General features: G+C 40.6%; 1 protein-coding gene across 2 annotated transcripts in view; it reads left to right on the top strand.

Moving 5' to 3' along the window:
* Positions 1-1238: 1238 nt before the first annotated feature.
* Positions 1239-23199, top strand: part of STON2 (stonin 2) — a 71378-nt gene continuing 49417 nt past the window's right edge. Inside the window, exons 1-4 of one of the 2 annotated variants that reach the window (XM_048947566.1) lie at positions 1239-1386; positions 6125-6291; positions 16605-16812; positions 17289-17543. In XM_048947566.1, coding sequence (XP_048803523.1) covers positions 16725-16812; positions 17289-17543 — 343 coding nt within the window. In that variant the 5' untranslated portion in view covers positions 1239-1386; positions 6125-6291; positions 16605-16724. The remainder of the gene's footprint in view (positions 1387-6124; positions 6292-16604; positions 16813-17288; positions 17544-23199) is intronic. The other variant, XM_048947564.1, reaches the window with a different exon arrangement.

Here is a 23199-nt window from a genome sequence, read left to right as displayed (position 1 = left end):
GGTGTTGTCTGATGCTGTGGTAAAGGAGTAATAATTGTAATGGAGTAAATAATTGAAGATAATCAAATGCTCTAAACCTATAGCAATATATATAAAATACTATAAACCTATAGCTTCCCTCTATTTTAAACTGCTGAATCCAGCAACATTGGTTTACTGAAAAAGAGATCAGTGCTTCAGAGAACTTCACCTGTTGTTCACTCAAAAGTGGCATGTTACATGCAAACCTTTTTCATTGGATGATCTTTTTAAGTTTAGGAATATGCTTTTTGTCAACCTTTAAACCGTCTAAAATCTGTCAGTAAACAATGTTGAGAGAGAAAAGGGCAGCCTTCTGATGCCGAGCCTTCATTACAACCTGACTGATAAGCACAGCCTGGTGCTGCTGGCTTTATAGTGTGAGGTAGGGTGGTCACCGCCACTAGGACTGCTCCTGCTGGCATGCTTACAGTCTTAGTGCTGCTGAGAAAAGTTAGTCTGTAATGGCTAATTCTGATTCTGTTTGGAAAACAAAAAGATGAAAAAAGAATAAATGAAGCTCAAGGATTGACCAGAACCGGGAAGGGGCTGACAGCCTTTGCAGTCCTTTAGAGCATGGATTTCTGCCAGCTGCCAACTGTGGCCCCTTTGGGAACTCCTGAAGGGCAAGCACTGGACGAGCTGAACCAGCTGTGCCCTGTGCCCTCTGCCACGCGCCGTGCTTTACAGGGTGGCCCTGTGGTGCTGCAGCTTTCAGAATTCCTGGTGTTCTGCAACAACGCTTCTCCTCAGGTGATCTGGTTTCAAACTTACGTAACTTTTTTTTTTCTCTTCAGTGACTCTGGTACTAATTAAGGTTGTTAACATTTGCATGATTATAGTGTTTACGGTTATTAACATTTTTCAACTTGTAAGTTCCAATTTGCACGGAAGCTGTCCAGTAAGTGGTGCTTCCTGAGCTCGCGGGAGCAATTCCCCAAATCAGTTGAGGGGTGCGGCTCGCGCACGAGCACCTGCGCACGTGTTTGTGCGCGGTGCCCGTGTGCATGTCCGCAAGTTCCTTTGATTAAAAGCCTTGGCGCTGAGGTAGGGTTAAAAATTACAGCCTGCATACACTCACTTGCCATCTCCCTGGGGTTCCCCTCGTCTCAGGCCGGCACCAGCGCCGAGCCGTGGCCGGGGAGAGGCGGAGCTGCGGCGCCCGCGGCCAATGCGGAGGCGATGCCGCCGCCCCCGCGCCGCCGGCGAGCGCCCAATGGCGGCGGCCCCGCGCTGCCGGTGCCCCGGTGGGGCGGGCCAAGGGCCGCCCCGAGTGCGCCGCCGCCTCCTCCACCTTCTCCCCCGGCCGTGCTGTGCCGTGCTCGCGGCGGGCGGCAGCCTCGAGGAGCGGCTGCTGCACTCCCACAGGTAGGTGTCTGGGGAGCGGCTGCCCGGCGCGGCAGGTTGAGGGAAGGTGGGAGCTGGAGCCGGACTCAGCTCAGGTGGGCCCGGGCCGGGTGCTGGGGCGGCTGCCTCCACCGAGCTTGTTCTCTGCTGGCTGGGCTTCCGTCAGGCACCGCTCTGCTCTCGTAGAGCTGAGACTCTTCCCCCTCTATTGCGGTGCGTTTTCCTGCTGGGTTCGTGGTGCTGCTCCTCGGCACGGCCGTTTGGGTCGTGTTCCAGCCGGCCTTCCTCGTTTCCCGCACCCGTCTGCATCGCTGCTGGTGGGGAGGAGTGTTGGCAGCTCTGCCCAGTGCCCCGCGGTGTTCCCTCCGTGGAGCGCTCCCGTGCCTTTATGGCCCTGCGCTTTGTGCAGGAGGGTTAACGAGCAAAGCGGGGAAACTGTCCACATCCACCTGCCTCTCCGCTGCTCCGGGTAATTACTCTGGGTTGGGTTTTTCCTTTCTTCATTCTAAGGAACTGTGCTATGTTGTCAGTGGCTTTCTCAGGTTAAAATAGAAGGAAACAGAACTTGCTGATCATCTTTCCATGGTCTATTTCAAATACTATTGGTAAATAATAGGCCATAACGGCACAAAGTTTGTATTTCCATGTCAGGTGAATTTTTATGCTAATATATGATCAGAAACGGCTTTTAGCTGCTCGCTTGTGTGTTCTGTGAGCTGCATCCCTGTTTCTGCTGGAACTCCACTTCTCTCTATTGATCCTCGTTTGTTCTGTTGATTCTTGTGCTGTAACTGGATGCAACTTCTCACCTTCGGGCCCATGGTATCACCTTTTTTTAGACCATAGTCTTTCAATGAAAAACAGATTTAAAAAAAATAAACAAAAAAAAAACTTGACACCTTCACTGAAGCAGATGTTGCTTTACAGCTACCTTCTGCGTACTTCCTGGACCATCCAATATCATACGGTCAGTTTACAAAATTGGTTGGAGGGCAGGACATGACTCTGAGCTTCCTGATCTAGCTGTAGGTGTTCCTGCTTATTGCAAGGGAGTGGGACTAGATAGCCTCGAAGGGCCCTTTCAAACAGTTCTGTGTGTCTATATGATTTCTAGTTTTGACAAGGCAAAAATCTGGCAAATGTGAGCATTTCTTTGCTTGTGAGTCATCTGATTAATTCTTGCCTTCTGTGAATTTGCATCTTGTACACTTACCAGTTTGGGCACACAAACCTCAAACTGCTGGCTGCTCATGTTCCCCAGTGTGTTTGTCTTCAGTTTCTTTTTTCCTTTGCATAATGCACACTTGGGCTCTGGAGTTTGCCTTAATATTTGGCAGTTAAGCAAGTTTGTTATTAGATCAAGTTCGTGTTATCACCAAAAAAACATGAAGACGTTATCCTCACCTTCAATGGGTTCTATGATGTGGTGTTAGCAATGCATACTGTCCTCCTAAATACGTAGTTATCAAATGGTTGGATTGTTTCATCACCAAAAATTAGAAGGGGAAAAATTTCTACTCACAAAGTATAGCACTGGAAGTAGCCTGCCCACAGAGGTGGTGGAGTCACCATCCGTGGAGGTGTTTGAGAACAATTGGATGTGACACTGAGGGGCATGGTGGTGATGGACTGATGGTTGGACTAGATGATCTTAGAGGTCTTTTCCAAAATAATGTTTCTAGGGATCTAACTGATTATAACATAAAGTTATATTTGCTATGAATTAGATAGGATCTGTTGTATCATGCTTTGGTCAGGTGATAATCTTTGCCTTTTTCTGTAGAGCATTACAATTATTTCATGATACTCCTATAAAAGTCTTAAGCACAAAGCAAGTCACAGTAGTTCCCCAGGACATAGTACCTCATTTTGCATGCACCTAGGAACACAGCTGGCCACTTCAGTGATGAGTGGTCTTTTATAGTCCTGGCTTTTAAATTTTAAATGTGAAAACCATCAACTGACCATTAAATGTCTGAAGAGAAATGCGGAAATTTTTTTTTTCTTCTTAAATATTGCTCTGCATCTTGGTTCTGACTGGCTGTAGCACTTACAATTCACATTCTCAGTTCTAATTAGCAACTTCCCAGCACATCTTATTAACTGCAGATCTTCCTATCAGTTCCTTGGATCTACAGTTTTGTCAGTGGCATCGTTCATGCTCTGTTGTGTGTTTGGTTTGGATAAAGGTCCAAGGGTTGCAGTGTAAGGAAGTGGAAGCTGAATCTTCCCAAGGCTGATTTTGACTCCTCAGCACCCACCAGTGCTCCTTGCAGCTCTCAGGAAAGCAGTTCAGCTATTGGTGCTGTTCACCGTTGAGAAATCCAGACTGTGTGTGGGTTAAACCATATTGTACGTGGGCTAAATACATCGTGTTTAGAGAGCTTCATTTTCAGCTATCTCAAGTCTGGCATCAGCAAGTGAGGATGAGAAATAGCATTGAAATCTGTTACAAACCTCTCAAGATGTTCTGCTCTGTGAGGCTTCTGTCACCTGTTGTAGCACCGGCTTTTCCCACCAACATAGTGCTTACCAAGGCAGAACCAACCACTACGTGATCATGGTGCTTCAGTCCTCCTGCCTTGGTGCTGCTCTTTGCAGCACTGTGGCCTCAGGCGGCTTCTGGTTTCTATGTTGCACTGAGGCTTTCTGCAAAGCAATTGATGGGTCTACACCTCAAGTACTGTGTTGAGGTATGAGCCCCTTGCTGCAAAAAAGACATTGAAGCCTTTGAGCATAACCAGAGAAGGGCAATGAGTAAGGGTCTGGAGCACAAGTCTTAAGAGAAGTGGATGAGCAAACTGGGGTTGTTCAGTCTGGAGAAGAGGAGATTCAAGGGAGACTTTATTGCTCTGTACAACTCCCTGAAAGGAGGTTGTGTTCAGGTGGGGGCTGGTCTCTTCACTTCTTGTCCTATCACTATTATCTTGGAGATGGCCTTAAGTTGCAACAGGCTTTGCAGCCTTGTCTTTGAAAATGGAAGAATATAAATAGTAATTAAAAAAAACAAAAAACAAAACAAAACAAAAAAACAATGATCAGGAGAGAAGTGTAATGTTATGTGTATGTAGAAGTTGAATATATGTGAGCTAATCCCCTAAGAGTGAGTGCTCTGCTGTCAGCTGGGAAAGGAAAGCCCTTAAAAGGAAATTCTTGGGCATTTTTTTCTGAATTGCTTGCACTACTTAAAAAAAGAAAAATTCATAAAATACCCAATGACAAAATCAGATGGTTTTTGTTTTCTGAATTCTTAGTATGTTTTCTTTGCAGTCCAACCATGCTGGGTAGTACTGTAAAGGATAGCAAGTTCTGCTAATGTATATAATAACTTTACAACCACTAACCTCAAGGGAGGAGTACCTGTCTGTGTGTGCTTTGGGATGAGTGTATTTGTCTCCAGTGCTCTGTCTGTGACCAAGTGCATTTGGATCCTGGGCAGTACAACGGGAAGCTTCATAGCTCATACATCTGGGAACTTGCCTGGATCAGTGTGTAAATATTTGAAAATTTTGTCAAAGTATGCTGCAATTTCATCCAAGCATGTCTATGCAGATAAGATTGCTGCCCCAAAATTATGAATTCCCTATGTGCTGCTGCTATCGATTATTTTTTTCCACTGTTCATCTTTTAAATGTGTAGATAAGATAAACTGTATGATTCTATCACTTTCAAAATGTCAGGGTATGAAAATTCTGATAAAAATTGGGAAAAAAAAAAAGCTGAGGAAGTGCAATGCTGTGGGGTAAGAACCAGGGTTGCAGGCTTCCCTCCTTTTATGAAGAACTATGGATGCATGTGCATTAGTGTGTTAGAACGGGAATGCACTTCTGCAGCAAGCGTCCTGTAATCCACTCTTGCTGCGCTTTTCACATCAGAGTGCATCAACAGGTTTCATTTCAAATGAAACCAAGCTGGAGGACAGATCACTCTGGGCACTCACATAATGGTCTCCAAGTGCTAATTCCTTCCACAGGATCTGATTGAAGATAACCTGAAGTAGAAGACTCAAAAAAGTAATATGAAAGCTCTCTCTTAATGCCAAGTATTTCACCCTACAGCTCTGCCCCCACTGATAGACTAGCATAAACTTATATATGATATAATATACATTATTTATATGATATATATATAATCTTGTTTCTGTTTGTTTTGTTTTGTTTTAATTTAATTTAACATAATCCTTGATGTATATTTACACAAAATTATGAGAGAAAGCAAACACCAAAACATAAACTTTAAAAATAAAAGGTTAAGGTAAGAAAACATTAATGCATATGCTCCTTGGATAGCAACAGAGACAAATGGTGCTTTATTAATAGAAAATACTTTTATAGCAAATAGGTTACTGAAATATGGGTGTTTCATAAGCATGAACTCTACATGGTTGGTGGAAGGGAGCCATGAATTAAAGAGTTTTTGCTGCCAGCCATGCCTGAAAATCCTTCAGTGTGTGCTTTGCTTGATGCCAGGTATTTCCTAAAATGCTGAAAAAAAGTAAAAATTGTGAATTGGCACAATGCTATTTGTGACTGAGATTCAGGTGCCCTGGTTTAGGTGTGCAAAAGACTTGCAAGTCTGAGTTGTCATGGGTCATCACATGGGGAGGATTCACCTTGTTCTAAAATAGACCAGACGAAGGGTTCTCTGGAGGTGTCATATTCCATCCACTGACTATAAACAGAGCATCGGATGGCTATCTTAGGTGTTGAACTCTGGTGTCCAGAGTTGAGTGAAATGTGATTCATCTCCATTTATTAAGGTAACTGAAGTCAGTGTCTCAGCATAATTCCTTTGACTTGAAGCTGAAGATAGAATTGGCCAATAGGCTTCAAGATTTGGTGAAGGTGCTGTAACCATCCACAGCTGTCTCATCCCCAAAGAGCAGCCAGTGTGCTCTGGAGCTGAGGTCCCCATCAGACCTATCTGGTGAGTTGGAGAACACAGATCTAGTTTTTTAGGGTTGTTTCTTTTTTGTGATGCTCTTTTGGGCCAAGATCTAGCTGGCCCAAAATACAGATGTGAATATTTATAGAAGCTAATTCTCTCTATAGGATCTTGAGGTTGCCAGCTGTGAGATGAAATGAAAGCCTTACCTCTAATTTACTCTTGAAAATGGGGAGAGTATATGATATAGCAATTTTTCCTCTCCCACTGTCTAGAGCAGGGGCCTCTTGTGAACAGAAAATACCATTTTGCAGAACTTTGTAGTGGTTTGGTGGTCATGTGGGTGACTGAAATGCATGGAAAAAACAGTGCTAAATGTTTTCAAAGAGAATCAGTATTACTAGCTGTATAACTGAAACCAGAGCTGGTCAAACTCCATTGCACAAGGCTGGTTTGTTTTCTATTAAAGTAGTTTGAGTGGAGCAGCTATAGGGAGGAATTTGGACTATGAAGTTTAATGATTAGTTGCTTTTTAATTACTGGCTGCTCCTTAGGAAGGAGCTACCTTGCTACCAGAAATGTTCCTTCCTCTCTGGTCCTAGCCACATTGTTTCCAGATCACTGAAGTTCATGTATTTACCTGGCTGAAAGTTATATCCCATATTCAAAAACTGTATATGATGAAAGCATCAGATCCATACTCTAAATGCCATTCCAGCTTATAAGGCACATGGGTTCAGTGTGAGGGATAAGGGCTCAGCATCTGGGTGCACGCTTTATTGGATATTCACTGCCAGAATCTCAAATGTCATTGAAGGAAAAGGCTGTGGTAGAACAGACGGGGCAGATCTGGGCATTTCCCCTCCTCACAATTAATTCATCCCTGTGACTTCTGTAAATTTAATTTAACTGACTCAATGAGTTTGATTGATTGATTGATACCATGCTTTATGTGCACTCAGAATCTGACACTGACATATTAGTATTCACTTTTTTTCCCCAAGAGAAGATTACAAATATTCCTCATGCTCAATCCAAGCTATTGACACAAAGATGCTTGGGGGTAAGACAGATTGAGAATGACCACAGACATCTGGTAGCTACAGCTCCAAACAGAGAGATGAAGCTTTTCTGTGACACTGAAATGAGAGCTGACTTGAAAGTTTTAATTTCCCCCACCCCCTTTCTTTAACCAGAAACTTTGTCTTAAAAAAAAATATTTCTTTTAATTCTGCTAACTTCCAGTTATTCACAATGGGCTTTTGCTTTTTTTGTTTGTTTGTTTTATTTTTTGGTTTTTTTTGTTGTTTTTCTTGGGTAAATTTAGATGAAATTGGATTTAAATCTCTGCTGAAGTGTGTCACTGCCCATTCAGGTAACAAACTGAGGGCCTTGGTCCCTTTGGATCTCTGACTCTGTGGAAGAGGGACGTAGATATCTCAGATATTTTACAACTGCTTGTCTGCATCCCATTTTCGAAACTGATACGTACGGTAGACATTCTTTGCCAAAAGTTACTGGAGTTGAGTCCCAGGAGCTGGAAACAGAGTTTTAATGCTGTTTTAATATTATTGTAAACTGTTAATGCTGTGCAACTGAGGTGTACTGTGGACTGAGGAGCAGATTAGCTCTGTTGGCTCATGGCTGCGTTAGGTTGAAGGTGGACCATAAAGTCTCACTTATTTTGTACTGTATGTTAATTTGACTGGTCAAGATATTTGTTTATAATTCGTGTGTATATATGTGTGTGTTATATATGTGTGTTATATGTGTGTGTGTGTGTGTATATACATACACACACACACATATATATATATATTTGGTTCTGGCATAGAAAGTACGGAGTCCCTTTACTCAAGAATATTTTCCTTTCAGAGGTGCTTTCCATTCCCCTGAAGGTAGGGGCAGTCATGTTAAGCAACGGGCACCAATGAGTGTGTATATTTAGAGCATTTAAAATAAAGAGTGACAACAAACATAGTGTCTGTGGGTTGCCCTGGAGTGCTACAGTGTCCTGGCCTGATACTAAGTTGCATAATTGCGATTGGCTCTCCAGATGCTGGAAATGAGAAAAGACCAGCTGGATCATCCCAGGAATTTTCTGCTGGGGCAAGCTTGTTCCCCTGATACCTCTTCCAAAGTGCTATATTTTGTCTGGCTTTAAATAATTAAGCAGCACTTCCTCAGGCTAGAAGACAGTCTCACGTTTTAAGATTGCCTGTGTGCATAGCCCTCAGATAGTACCTCCCTCACAGTGCAATCCCTTTTTAATCTTGATCCCTTTGAAATGTACTGCAGATTCAGCTTTGAAGTTATCAAAGATGTCATATAAAAGTATAGGTACATAGAAGTTATTTATACATGTGGTTGTTAGTGACATAGAAATACAGAGAAAACATGAACTGAACAGGACTTTCTGCCTTAGCGTTCCCAATCTCTCTTTCTAGCCAACATTCAGCACAGACAAACTGATTTCTTTCAAGGCTGCATCGCTTCTCAATGCTCCTTGTTTTTTCTCTGCTTTCACAGTTGGATTCTGTGTTTTCCAGTCACTCAGAATCTGTTCTCCCGTCCTGTTCATACTGCTCAGCCAGATGAATGCCCATCCTCTCTGTAGGCATTCAGACTCCAGTGAAGCATCTCTGTCTGAATGATCCAGTTCTTGCCTTGTCCTGAATGTGACTAGTGTTTGAAGGAGGGCCTGACTTCTTTCTCATGTTCTCTTAGTCCAAAATGAGTTTAACTAAAGCTCATTGATGGCAACTGATTATACCCATCATTTTCAACAAAGGGTTTTCACCAAATTTCTAGCATGAACAATAGCATGAACTTGGCTGTAAACCAGAAGGTAAAGTCTCGATGTCATTTCTGCAACAAAAATCAGTCCTGAGGTAGTGGAGGAGTTATGCTGGCTCTCCTTTCATTGATGGAGGCAATGTTGGTTTTAGAGTTGCACTGGATTCCAGTGAAGCAGTAATCTCTGGCAAGGTATACAGACACTGCTGGAATTTTAGCATTTGGCAGAATAGGATGACATTTCATGCAAGCCAGGATGTGTACTTACTACAACGGTGTGTATCATCCAGCACTGTACTTCAGTAAATGTACAATCACTTTCTTTTGTCACTAGCATCGGTTTAGAAGAAGGATGTGTGCAGTAGAGCTTTGTGATCTGTGCTTACCTGTGGACAGCTGTTCTGGGTGATGGCACGCTGAAGTGACAGTTTTTTTGGGGTGGTTAATTGTATGACACCGTGCTTCTTATTTCACTGAGATAGCTTGAAATTCTAGAAAGAAAACCACACCTTAATGACCATCACAACAGCAAATAAGATATGATGGTTTTTAGAGGAATTAGTGAATGGAGTATATCTGCGTAGCTTGACTGCATGATTTGGACTGCAACAGCCTATGAAAATACCCTGTGCAAAGCACGGTGCTCACGGCGATCTCTCTTTTGATAAACATATTCCTTATATGATTCACTTCGGGGGTTTGACAGAATAAACCAATTTTTAAGCCCATTTTCCTCCATCCCCCCATATTATGGATTGGGTTGTCAGTTATTGTAGCGAAGTAAATCAACCTTTTGTGAATTAAAGTGAATGTGGGTCAGAGAGAGTTTGTGATGTGCATAGTAATAATGCATGGAAGTCTGGGATCAGTATTTGTTCTCAATTTGTGCAGTAGTGATGGGAAAGAAAATCCACAGATTTTAAATATGCTAGATAAATTAGCGTCTTGCCTGTTTCTTGTGATTTTTTTTTTTTCCCCCAGTTCAGTTTTAAAGCACTGCTGCTCTATATGGTAGGATAAACATTTGACAAAGTCTGGTCTTTGCTTCAGATTCTGGTTTGAGCTTGAAGGCTGCAGTTTGGGAAATTATCCTTCTGGTTCTAATGCAGTTACATAGCCAGAGGCTTCAGTCATGCTTTAAATGCATACTGGACCCACAGTGAGCCATATTTAAAGAGTCCTGAAATGTAGAGCTGCTGACGTGACTAAAAATGTGAATGATCATTGCCAAACATTTTTGTCTAGCATTTTCCCTTAGTTTCTGCCTGTTAGACCTTACTTGTAATCATTGAGGAAAAAAGTAAATAAATTTGATTCTTTCTTTTTCTGTATTTCTTCCCTTCTACACTACCTTTCTATGTTACTCAAGTCCTTGGGAATACAAAGAATAAAGAAGGAAGTTGTTTTTCTTCTAGTATCAGTTTTGAAGCCTATTAAATAGTATCATGTCTCGCTGGATTTGGTTGCGTGTATTTCTAAAAAAAAAAAAAAAAAAAAAAAAAAAAAAAAAAAAAAGCAAAAAGAGAAAGACCACTGCCTTCTGAACTGTCTGAATATCCTAGTGTTGTCGGCAGGAGAGAATCTAAGATGCTCTTTTTAAAAAATAGTGGAGCTTCTGTGATAGATGAATTGTGAAGTACAGAAAACGACAGCTATTGACCTTTCAGATATCAGACTTGATGCAAATATTCTTGAGGGAGATGCTTATGGCTTCCTTACCCACACACATCAGCTACAGACTCTCTTTTCTTACTGTCAGTGGATGTGAGCTTCCAGTAAAACTGAGCTGTGTCTTTGTGGGACATGGTCTTATGTTCTATTGGATTTTTGTGGTCTGGACAAAATAAGGGTATTTCAGGTCATCTCAGCTTTAAGATTGGTTCTGTCACTGGTTGCAGTGCAAGTTTAGACAGAGCACCTAGTCCGTTAAAGTAAGTGGATGTAGTTGTTAATTAGAGTGGTTGCACTTGGCCCTGTGCTCAGGGAAACCCACACCAATTCTCTGTCACCCAATGTGCCAGATGGCTCTGGTTATCATCAGTAGCTCACTCTTCCTCACTTCATCTCTGTCTAAAATAGCCATCTGTGCCATCAATCCATGAGATAGTGGAAATGACCGATCTGGTAATGGCATAAAGTAAACCTGGACATATTCTGATCAGAGCTCTGGTTGCTGTTTCCTTAGGAGTAATCTGCAGCAGGCAAGAGAGTTCCTGCTTCCAGAGGGTCTGGAACTCTACAAGTGAGTCACTTTGGCTCCCTGAGAGGCCAAGTTGGTCCTTATCTATTGAGAGTTCTCACATGAGTGTTATATGCACAGATAGTGGCTGAACTTCTTCAGCTGAATCTGAAATCACAGAACTCATTTAACAGCACATGTAAATTGGAGTAATTGGGGAACTGGGACAAGTTCAAAAACCTGACAGAAACTTTCTTAGAGCAATTTATAAGATAGGGGACTGAATATATGGAGAAAATGTGATTGTCAACATCAGGAAATATGTACAATAATCAAATATGACTTTACTCCTCTCATTCTCTATGCTATTCGTAAGATAATCTTATGTGAGGTATTTAGGCAATTATTTTTCTGTCATAATAAAATTTGAATTCCTTTATTTCTTTGATTTATTTCAAACATCTTTTTTTTCTGTGTTATTTGTCACTGGGTTTTGTACTTGCTATGGCTCCCTAGCATACCTAGGATTTTTTTTGGTGCTTGAGAACAGCTTTCCAGTTTGGAGTTTGCTTATTATTCAGGCCACGATGTGCTGATGGTCACTGCCTGTTGCATGCCAACCTGAGAGGAAAAATCCACGAGCTCTCTCTCACTTGGAGGTTCGCCCAAGGAAACAATCACTCTGCAGTTCATCCTATTAGAATTGTTTTGTCTGTAGGGGTTTGCCAAACAGACGTAGTCAAAATAAAATTACGTATTTTTCCTTGAGACCTTCCTGGAATCCGTGGAACTTCATTGTTACAAAAGCCATGGTCAGTCATGGCTTCTTTGCTGCTCTTTTGACTTAGTTTCTTTTTCAGCTATGCATAACATAACTTGTTAACTTATTCTTCTTCCTTGTCATCTTTGACTCCTGCAGTAGCCAAATGAGACCTAGAGTAACCAATTACATTTAGGTCATTGGGATTATATGGGAATGTATAAGCAAGAAAACAGTATTCCAGTATGGATCACGGGAATTTTTCATGAGTAGTTAAATAGTTTGAACATTGTTTTTGTAAATGTACCATGTTTCAGTGGTGCCATAAGCTGTTGCAGCTGTTGGTGTTTGCATTCGTAGTGCCTAATGGTTCTGCCTGAAATGAAGGCTCAACGTACACAGTGCTGGGTGTGAGGCCCCTAGCAAGAAGTGTGACTTGCTCAGATATATCTTACTGGCTTAGCAATAGCAAAGGAGGAGGATATTTCCTCTGTTGCTGGAGCAGAAATATACAAAAGGAGAGACAAGTAACTTTGTCACAAGAGGAAATGGCTAGAAACTGTGAATTTACATAGATTTGGAATGAGAGAAGGTTTCTAGTTAATGAAGTAGTCTATCATTTTAAAGTGAACACTCATCAATTTCAAAAAGGAATTAAGTAATGTAATCTCATCAATAAAAATATCAGGAGGACTAAATGGCCAAGGAATTTTGTTCCAGCTCAGTGATCTTTTATGAACTGGAAATAACTGTCACCCATTTGTCACCTTGATTCATATTTTCCACTGTGAAACTGTAATGTAAAAAAGGGAAACTTGAAGCAGAAATTTAGGCCTGTTGGAATTTTGTGACCTTGTGGTCAAAGCACTGTGCTGGAATTCATAATAAGGATCTTTAGGCTCAACATGTATAATATTTAGCTTTGTACTGTAGTTACAGTGTAGTAGTAGTCACACGCATTCACAAATTTTGAATCTCAATTTTTTTTTATAAAAATCAAATAAATGAGTCCCCTTTTTTCTTTGTTGCCAATTCTGTACCAAAGCCTTAATCCACATAATGCAAATCCAGAAATAACAAAATCTAAACTGACATGAACTCCATTTCTGTATGGAGGTGTAATGCTGGCCTGGGAACACTTTGAACCATTAAGTGTGTTTTTGCCTACTTTTGCTTAAGGCGTACAGCATAAACTTTTGCTTTAACTGTAGCTCACTTGGAATAAAGGAGGATCTATCTTTTCACTTCTTGTGGGCTCTAGGAGTGGCTGTGGATGTTTGGAAGGCTTTAAAGGATGGGGAGAAGAACTCCAAAAGTCACTTGCAGAGTATTCTCTACACTTTTAAAATAGTGAGTGTCGTTTGTTTTGCTCAGAAAAGGATTCAGGTTAATCTGCATTGTCAAATGGATCCGGAAGAGATAGGCCCCTCTGCAGATCACAGCATTATTTTGTTAATGCTATGTGCAGTCACATTGGTGTCATGCTGGCTAAGACTCCTTGTTTCATAATGCTTGGGATTTTTTTTTCCTTTGGGTGACTTTTGGAAAGCCAAAAGAAGTAAAAATGATTTGAGGTGAAGTTATATTTTTTCCACATAGTTTATGTGGAAGTTAGCTGTATGTTACTCATAATTCTGTTACAGGCATTTTGGTCAGGTGATGGGATTACAGGTTTCTTGTGAAAGCTGAGAGAACCCAAACTTTTTTTTTTTTTTTTCATCCTAACATTCATCCTTAAAATGCCTCTGCTCTGGAAATCTTTGACACTGCAATCTACTCCGGCTACTTAGCAGTTTCAGGCTGCTTATCTAAAAGCTGTGATAACTTTGGTACACCAGTACAACTGCCTTCAGATACCAGACTGGGAAGCCTGTAGAAAATTCTAGCAGTGGGGAAGCTGTATAGTTGCAATATGTAATGATGGGCTTCGTAATAGTCTGTTGGGTGTGAAGACCTAAAGGCACATCCAACAGCTTGACCTGGATCTGAGGCTGGACCTCATTTCTTCTGCTGTAATTGAAGGGTTCTGTGGTGCTGACACAACAGGGCACCTTGAAAAAATCCAGCAGTGAAACCAGAACAGACCAAACAGAACAAATGTAGCTTCTGCCTGATGTTATACGGTGAAGTAACTTTGAGTGGATTTAGATAGAATGCTTGTACCAGGGCAGTAGGATAAAAGAGCAGATTTGTACTAAAATAATGGTGTAATTCTCTCACATACGTACATAGCTGAAAGAGTTTGCTTTCTTGCCTTCTTGTCGCTTTTTTCATTTGACATTTAAAAAAAAAAAAAAAAAGAGTTCTACTGGTGTCTGTGTGTATTAAGAACAAAATAAACTGTTTTCCTGTTTCATTTCCTGTTATTTCATGCTTCTGTCCAGGCTTTTCCAGGAGAAAGGAGTATTCAGTTGTTTAGGAAAAGATGTCTTGTTACAGTGAGCTAAACAAGCTAAAACCAAAATAAACAAACAAAAAATCCAGCCTAAGTGGTCACTTGAGAAAAAACAAGTTGGGAAGGTCATCTACTCCTTCCCTCATATGGAGTCCCTGGGACTCAAAATATCAGATCATTCGTTTTTTCTTTGTTTACTTCTATTGTTAGCTTTGCAATTTCTATTAATAGCACCCAAAATCATTTCTGTGCAAGGCAGGCAAATATATCTGCCCACACCACATGAATGAACCTCAGGCCCCATGACATCCTGGGTGTCACACAACTGGGAAACAGCTCTGCAGTAAAGCATCTGGGAGTCCGGGTGGACACCACATTGAACAGGAGCCAGCAATGTGCCTCTGCTGCTTGGAAGGCTAATGCTGTTTTTGGCTGTATTAGGCAAAGTGTTGCAAAAGAAAGTTGGGAAGGTGACCCTTCTGCTTTGCTCAGCACTGTTGAGGCTGCATTTGAAGTACTGTGTCCAGTTCTGGGCCCTTGTACAAGGGATATGGACATACTGGAAAGAGCTCTTCTATTAGGAGAGGCTGAGAGAACTGGGACTGCTCAGCCTAGAGAATGGTCAGGATTGGGACCAGATGAACCCACTGCCAACCACAACCATTTTGCGAATCTGTGAATGCAGAGCTCCTGCCATGGGAGTGGATGAGAACTAGGCTGGAGCTCACATACAGGCTGTTTTCCCAACATTAGGGAATGATGAGGGGTTGGGCATAAAGTCTGGAATGTTTGTAATGAAAGGAGTCTTACCTTCTATCAAATTGTCCTTATCCATCAGCATTCCATCTTGAGGAACTCTTCTTTGTGTTTATAGGAAACTGTCCTTCATGTTCAATTTCTGCTTTAGAAGGTCAAGTTTTCAGTTTGAGACAATGAACAATAACCCATGAAATCTCTCTGTCAGGTGTCAGACTATTTTGTGACTTTCAGATTTCAGAATTCTTCAGCTGTTTGAGCAACTCTTATGTGCTGATGGGTCTTTACTAGTACGATAACTTTGAGGCCCTAAATAGAATAATCATGGAATGGCCTACTTCCTGTAGAAAATGCTGTAAGAGTCAATGCATTTAACTACTGTTCTGTTTTTTGGACCTAGACACTGTTTAGAATAAGAAAAAATCTCAGTGTTTGTTCTTGTTCAACAACATGAAGTTTCACCAAAATAAAATAAGTTAGGTGAGAGACAGCAGGCAAAGAGATGCCTCTTAAAGCCCTTTAAAATAGCCAAGTCTGTGTTTTAGTATTCCGAAGCACTCACGTATCATAGCAACAAGAACTTCAATACTTGAGATGATTAAGGGCAGAACTCGCAGTCTTTCCTAGACACAGTCACTAGTCTCCTGAGAGTTTTGAAGTAGCCTGCCTATCTGAAGCAGTCATGGGTGTTTGTAAAAGGAGAATTTCACTCCCCAGCTCTGACTTTCCCACCTATTAGCCAAAAGTCAAGCACCCTTGGCAGTATCCTATCCTCTCTGGAAGATTCTGAGATCTGCTGGGGTATGTCCCATTGGAGTACATCCTAATTAATGTTGCTACTTCTGTAAAAGTTTTTGCTGGGTTGCAGCAAAATCGTGCTTAACTCCAGACATGATTTAAGACACTGTGTTTTAAACTTAAAATATAACATTCCAGTCAAGCAGAAGAATTGGAAGTGCAGCTAAAGGAGTGGACATCCTTTCATGCCATGACTGCAAAGAAGATCATGAGCAACCCATCCCAGTTCCAGAACTGGCTACATAAATGCTATCAATAATGAGATTGGGGATTATTGCTAGTTCTTGAGGAGGATCAGATTTTGTGCAACAAGAATGTGACAGTATGTTGAAACTGGGATTAAGTTGCATCATAACGAAAATCTGCCAGACTAGGGAGAATTCCCTCGTAATGTTTCTTATTGGGTTTAAAAGAGGCAGTTCCCTGAGTTTTTATGTTGAGCTGTTTTAACATGAGGATGTTTGAAGATGCTCAGATGCTTTAATCAGGGAGTTGCTCAAGTATAGCCCTCCTCTTGACAGAAGTGACATTCCTGTCTCAAGGGTTGCAGCATTTTGGTATTACTGTGCCTGAGGTAAATAATGTGTCTTAATAGTCTGTATTATTAAAATAGTAGCAATTGTTTTTGAGTTTAATCATCTAAAAGTTATGACTTAATCTTTTCTTAACAGCATTTGAAAAGAAAGCACAAAAAATGAGTTTCCCTCTACTGGTTCATCTTCACTGTGCCTCTCTCCTATTCTGCTTCCTTCTTATAACAACTGAGTGAAGATGAGTAGCCTGCTGCTAATATGACGTCTCTGACTAGTGTCATTGCCTCCCACCAGTCTGAGTGGGTGTCCTTCACCGATGAGCTGCTCCACCCTGTTAAGCCACAAGGTAAGAGAACTCTCATTTCCTTTGAACCCTTTAAGTCTTCTTGTTTTGAATTATACTGTCATATATGCAGTGTCATGTAGCATACCATTGTACCGCATGGTGCTGTAGATCCTGCCTTCTAAATGGAAGTGGTATGTGCAAAGGTTGAATTGTGCTTTATTACCCCAGTATAATAGGAGAATTTGGGCCAAAAATGTTAGGTGCTTTCCCAGCTCTCAGCACAGATCCATTACAAGGTTTGAATCCATCCTTGGACGTGCAAGACAATATCCAGCTGACCACAAAAGAAGTCTTACCGATTACACTTAAGTACAAAACTAAGCCCTGTGTTACGCTAAAAATTTTGTTAGGTTAAAAATTTTATTAAGTGAAGGAAAAAAATCTGTGTATGTTTAATAGCGAATTTTAGAGATTTCAATAAAAATAGTGAAGTAATTGTAGTTCTTAACAATCTTTCTCTTTTGTGTCTATTTTAGGTAGCACTGAGGAACCTCTGGAAAAATGTTTTTCTTCTTCAGATACTTCCTCAGAAGAGAACCACAATGTGGATGGAGAATTTCAGGACCTCTTGCACACAGAGCCAGACAATTCAGGTGACAAGCCAAAGGAAGATTCTACAGTGCTTGGGAACCACGTGTGTCCCAAAGCTGATCTACTGTCATCTATCAGAGCTTGGGTTCAGTTTGAGGATGCACCATGGGCCAGTGCTCCACCAACTCATCCCCAGGCAGGTGAGGCAAATGCATGAAAAAATCCACTCCAGTAATTTAACAAAATACAGTGAGAGCTGCCAAATATTTTCCTTGTTCTTTGGTTTCTCATAGGCTTAATTTTGATTAGTTTGTACTGTATTTTAACTCAATTCGTGTCATCAGAGTAACCAAAAGGGTTTACAGTATTGTTCTGGATTGACCTAGCAGCATAATCTTAATGTGTCACATATATATTTGAAAGAAAGCAAAAAAATTTCTTGTGATTCATTCAATCTTGGAGAATACCAACATATATTTATGGAGAAACAACATGCTGGGGTTTATAGTAGTCACGTTATGAACAGCCATCTGAAAGGAAACTGAGCTATGTTTGCCCCTGTAAACTGGAACTGGAAGAATGGTGATTACTTGTTGTCTTTATCCTCTCATGATCTCCACATCGCTTTTGCCAGAAACTTGGAATTACCAATAGCTAGCATGCAGTTCTTTTTGCTTCCTTTTAATGTTTGAGCAGCTTGAAATTTACAGAGATGACAGAAACTGATCCTCACTCCAGGACTGCGCGTGATCTTGCTCCAATGCAAAAGTTCTTTCTGACATACCTCAAAAATGCATTCAAAGCCTCTGGCTTACCTACTCAGCTTGTGCTAACTGATACAACTGTATGAGATTCCAGCTTTTCTGTATAAACACACTTCTGTCCCTTCTTAGATGAGACTATTGAGTAATTGTCCAAGGAAAACATTAGTTGACTACTTGTTTAAGGTGAGATATTCTCTTAACAACTGCACTTGCATACAAAAGTATGTTACAAAAGTAGTTTAAAAGTTATGGTTTTCTGTTCACTGAGTCCACCAAATGCTCTCTGCCATATATATAGCACTGCTCGGACTGTCAACTTTGTGTTGGGATTTGAGTTTTTTGTTTTCCATCTGTTCTTTATATGGGTCTTGTCAGCTAGTCCACTTGAGACAGCAGTCCCACCTTTGTGCAGGAGATGTGGGGGAATATTCAGGCAATGATTTTTCTCGTAAGGTCCATATGAGACATTTTTATGTTTATTTCTTGATTGGTCTTAATTGTAAATATTTACAGATCCAGGTGACAAAAATAGAAACAATAACACCCGTAACTGTAAATCCATAAAACTGAGTTGCTTTACCTCTTTGTTAACTAACATCATGATAAGGTAAAATAGTTTATTGTGAAAGAAATACAAACTCTCCTACTTTCTCTTATTTTTATTCATTCAGATACATACAGATGCATACTTTTTAAAATGGATCTGTTGGTTGCTATTAAACCACATTTCCTTCCTCCTGTGGCATCCTTGTTGACTGGAAAACCTTAAGTTCACCTTCTTATTAAACAACAAAAAACCTTTGCTCAGTCTAAATAAAGCTTGCCTTAACAACAACAACAAAAAACTTCCATAAAGCTAATTTAATCATGTGTTACTTGTTTTCCTGTACTTACAGGAACGTGGCCCGGTTTCAAGGTCTGTGCTTAGCAAGAGCAGTGCCTCATGGTTTGTACTGAAGTCACAGTACACAGATCATAGGCAAAGCCCTTGGAAATCTAAAAGAGGTGGTCAAGGAAGACTGTCAAAAAACACAGCTGTTTTTGAAGAAGGAGCACACCCATTGTTGCCCTTCTAGTGCTTGGCCTAAATGAAGGAATATTAATACACTCCAACACTGAGCATCAAACTGAGATTAATAGGGGAGGATGGTTCCCCTGACAGGCACAGCAGGAGCCTTGCTTTGTTACTCTCTGTAGTCACTGTGTGGGAGGCAGTGTTTCATTATTAACTGCATGGGAAGCCTAGGGAGACATTCTCTAAGAAGAGGTGATATGTATAACCTTATTTTAAAATCCATATTTATCAGCTAATTCCACTCCTGCTCTGGACCTCATCTTTTAAGAGGCCCAACCAGCCCAGCTGACAGCCAGCGAAGGAAGGTCACACCGCAGAGGAGATGACAGCTCTTTGTCTCTGACTGTCTGCTCTGAGGGGGCTTTGACAGCAAGATGTACGATAAGCTTCAGCTTTGTTCCCAATTAATTTGCAGGTCACATCTTTTTTTCAGTGGGTGGCAGCAAGGCCAGAATCTTTCTGTTACAAGCACAGCACACTGACACGCTCTTCGGAAAGCTGGTGGCAGTGACAGCAATTGTTCATTTCCAGCAGCAAACAGCCCACATGAATACAATAGCCAATAGCCAGTGGAGGAGGGGGGTGGAGATAAATGCCAACTATCAGCAGACAGATTGGTGTGAGGAGGATGGAGGTGTTTGAAACCTGTTTCCTGTGTTGGCAGCTGTGAACTGCCTTGTCCTGAAGCCTCAGCATCTGCAGCTCTGCTCCTGTCAGGGCTCTAGCATTGAGGAAATCATCTGTTTGTCTCTCCACACTGAAGCATCTGCTCAGCTGGTTGGGCAGTTAACCAGAGAAACAGCCAGGCTGCGTGGAAACACATTTTGAAAATGGCTTACAAAATGAGTGCCCCGAAAACAGAGGGCAGGTCCTGGGGGAGGAATGTGCTACTTCCTGACCTCAATGCCATCGTATTGCTGCACGTGTTCCTTAGAAAGTGAACCTTTGTCCCAGGGTGCTCACCATCTAAAAAACCACTAATTTAAAATACAGCTGCCACATGGTAGTTATCCTGTACATAGTATGTTTAAAAGAAAAGCAAGCTATAATGCTGGACCCTTGTTTTGGCAAAAGTGACATTATCAAGGTAGCAGAAATTAGGGGCAAGAAACAGCACTGAAAGCATGGATGAAGAATATAGAAAGTAGAAGAAAGGTTAAAATATGAGGTACAGAAGTGATAAGAACATTATGTCCACTGTAAGGCTCACACTATATTCATTTATGACATTTCTGTTAATCTTTCAACCATGTTCAGGCAGAATAAATGCTTAGCAAAATCCTTCTTTCAGCGTATATCTGCCTTTCAGGCTCATGTGTTGACAAATGGCAGCTGCAAAATCAATGTGGCTTTCTCCCTGGGAAACAGTAGCCCTTGAGTTGAGGCCATAGAAATATTTAGTCACAGAAATGATGCATTGTGCTTTTCTCTTCTTTCTTCCACATCTTCCTTTTGCTGGAAAAAAAAGAAATCTGATTTTTCTTGTAATTATTCTCTAGCTAGTCAGGCTCGACAAACTCATACAGCAAAAATGAAAACTGGGATTCTAGAATCACCCAAATGCTCCTATCACAAACATTACGTAATCAGCAAATGATCACAGCCAGCTGGTGACAAACATTTGCATTTGTTCTACAGCAGGCCTTCAGCTGGCAATCTCATATTCTATTGGTGTTAGCTGCAGTCTTGAATTCAATTAGAAATTTGGCAAAGCACCAAAATTAAAGCAAGGCAAGATCTGTCAATCATCTTCTCCATCCCCCACTCCTTCTTCCCAAGAGCTTTGTCTCCATGGTTTTAAATTGCTCAAGCTGGACTTGCGGAATGTCCCTTGTGAGACTGTCCCTCAGTAAGGCACATCTCAATTTAATCATTTTGTGCTGTTCTGTCTGAAAATAGAAAGTACACACAACACAAGATCAACAACTGAAATCTAGACGAACTGTTGCTGTCCTAAAATCAAGAAAATCTGAGATCCTGTGTAGAATGGATAGGAAGGGAAACAGCACTGATGCTAACAATTTTTATTGGAATACAGTGCAAGAGACAAGGAGTACATTCTCAAAGCATCAAAAAGGAACAAATGCTTAAAAGTAAATCTACTGATTAGTAGATTAATACTGAAAGCCAAGCCAGTGTATTAGGAACAAATGGATCAAGAAAAGTAAAATGCAAATGGAAGGAAACATTTATCACTTCAGGAAACAATGGTGTGATTTTTCATATGCTGTGGGATTTGTAATTTAGTGACAGTTTTGGCACTGGTCTTAATAACAGATCTGTTAACTGGTCTGCAATAACAAATTTCTGAGAATTGCTGTAACTGGATGGTGCTACCTCTGCATCAACTAGCATTGACTGAATTCCAAATTAATAGGAAAAACACCTACACCATTTAGGAATTGTTTCAGTAATTCAGGAGGCTGGAGAGTAGCAGGAGCATTGAAGAGAAGCCTAAACATGTGGATATTTACTTCAGCTTATCTCACTTTCTGAGATTGATAGTTGTTTGATTCACTATGTGGAAATTTTTTCCAGTTCCATGGTTGGGAACCCAGGACAATTGTAGGTGGAATTTGGCTGTAGTAAGGCTCTAAAGAATGCCTATTATGGTAAAATCTCTCTGTGGTTGCTATAAAATACACTTTCTTGGAAAAAAAAAAGGTTGTCTTCCAAAGTGGTACAAATTGTGAAATTAATATATCAAAGTTTTCTGCAGTGATGTTCCAGTTAATCTTCTTCATTAGGCAACACTTGTTTTTAGAAAACAAATTAATAAAAAGATTGTTATTATTACATAAGTATATGAATTATCAAATCTTATATGTATCTCATATGTTAAAAAAAAAAAAAGTAAAAATTATCACTGCAAATTTACGTATAAGATCCTTTTTATAAAACTAACTTTAAAAAATAAAATGACCCTTGCTACTGGCTTGCATATTGAGATCAGATTTTAAGCTCGTCTTCTGTGTCCACATGAAGCATTCTGTCCATCAAAGCCACTTCAGGTGAAGTTTTGGGGTTGACTCTTCAGATACCTCAAAGGATATTTAACAGAAGGGCTGAGGCAGCCTGTAGTCATGTAATGGGCACTGCGTCTTCGCAGACATCAGCATGGTGCAGAACTGCTGGATGGAGAAGTGGGGATTTTTTGGTTGTGTTGCTGTAACATAACTGTCAATGTGTGTGATAAGGAGACACCTCCCAACTCTCAGCTCCTTTTCTGCTACTCCGAAGCAGCTCAGCATGTAGGATCACAGCTGTACAAATACAAATAGATTACTGCTTGCTTACCTAAGGGTAATAGCACAGCTACATAAAATAAATTTGCACTTCTGAGCTGGTAAGCCTACAAGCACTGTTTGCATAGCCTCTCAATGCACACAGCAAATGTATGTTTCCATAAGAAGATGGTGTCCCATCACACTGTTTTTATAGAGCAGAGAGAGAGAAATCCTCTGGAACATTAATTTGCCGTTTTCTTCCAAAGTGTTTCTCAGCCTCATAAAGGTTGGTTACGTATTACATTCTGAGATGTGAACGTATGTATCACTTAGTTCTATAAATGCTGTTTTTGAATGCACTTTCATCTTGTTAATTTAAAAGATAAACATAAATTTACTGACTTAGAGAACAGTAACTATACTGAGATTAAAATAGAATTTGTCTCTATCTATGCACTTTTCCTAAGTATGGAAAGAATTTTTAATGCTTTTTTTTTTCCTCCTCCCTATAGTCATCCATTGTTCCTAACATCTGAGTGATATGCTGGGCAGATAGTTCACAAAACACATTCATAGTATTGGACATATATGCCTGTTTAATCAACATGAGATGATGGTTAGTATAGCTTACTCTTTGAAGTGTAACTTCTGGCGAGTGAGTAGAATGAGATTTTGGCCTAAACTGAACAGAAATATTATGAAGTTAATTCAAATCAGGGCACTTTATTCTGCATATTCAGAAAACAAAAGCCATTTCTAATTCACATCAATAGGTATGTGCTAGTCCCAC

This window comes from Lagopus muta, chromosome 6, assembly GCF_023343835.1.
Source record: "Lagopus muta isolate bLagMut1 chromosome 6, bLagMut1 primary, whole genome shotgun sequence".
Lineage (NCBI taxonomy): Eukaryota > Metazoa > Chordata > Aves > Galliformes > Phasianidae > Lagopus > Lagopus muta.
This window is presented reverse-complemented; position numbering and strand designations above follow the sequence as displayed.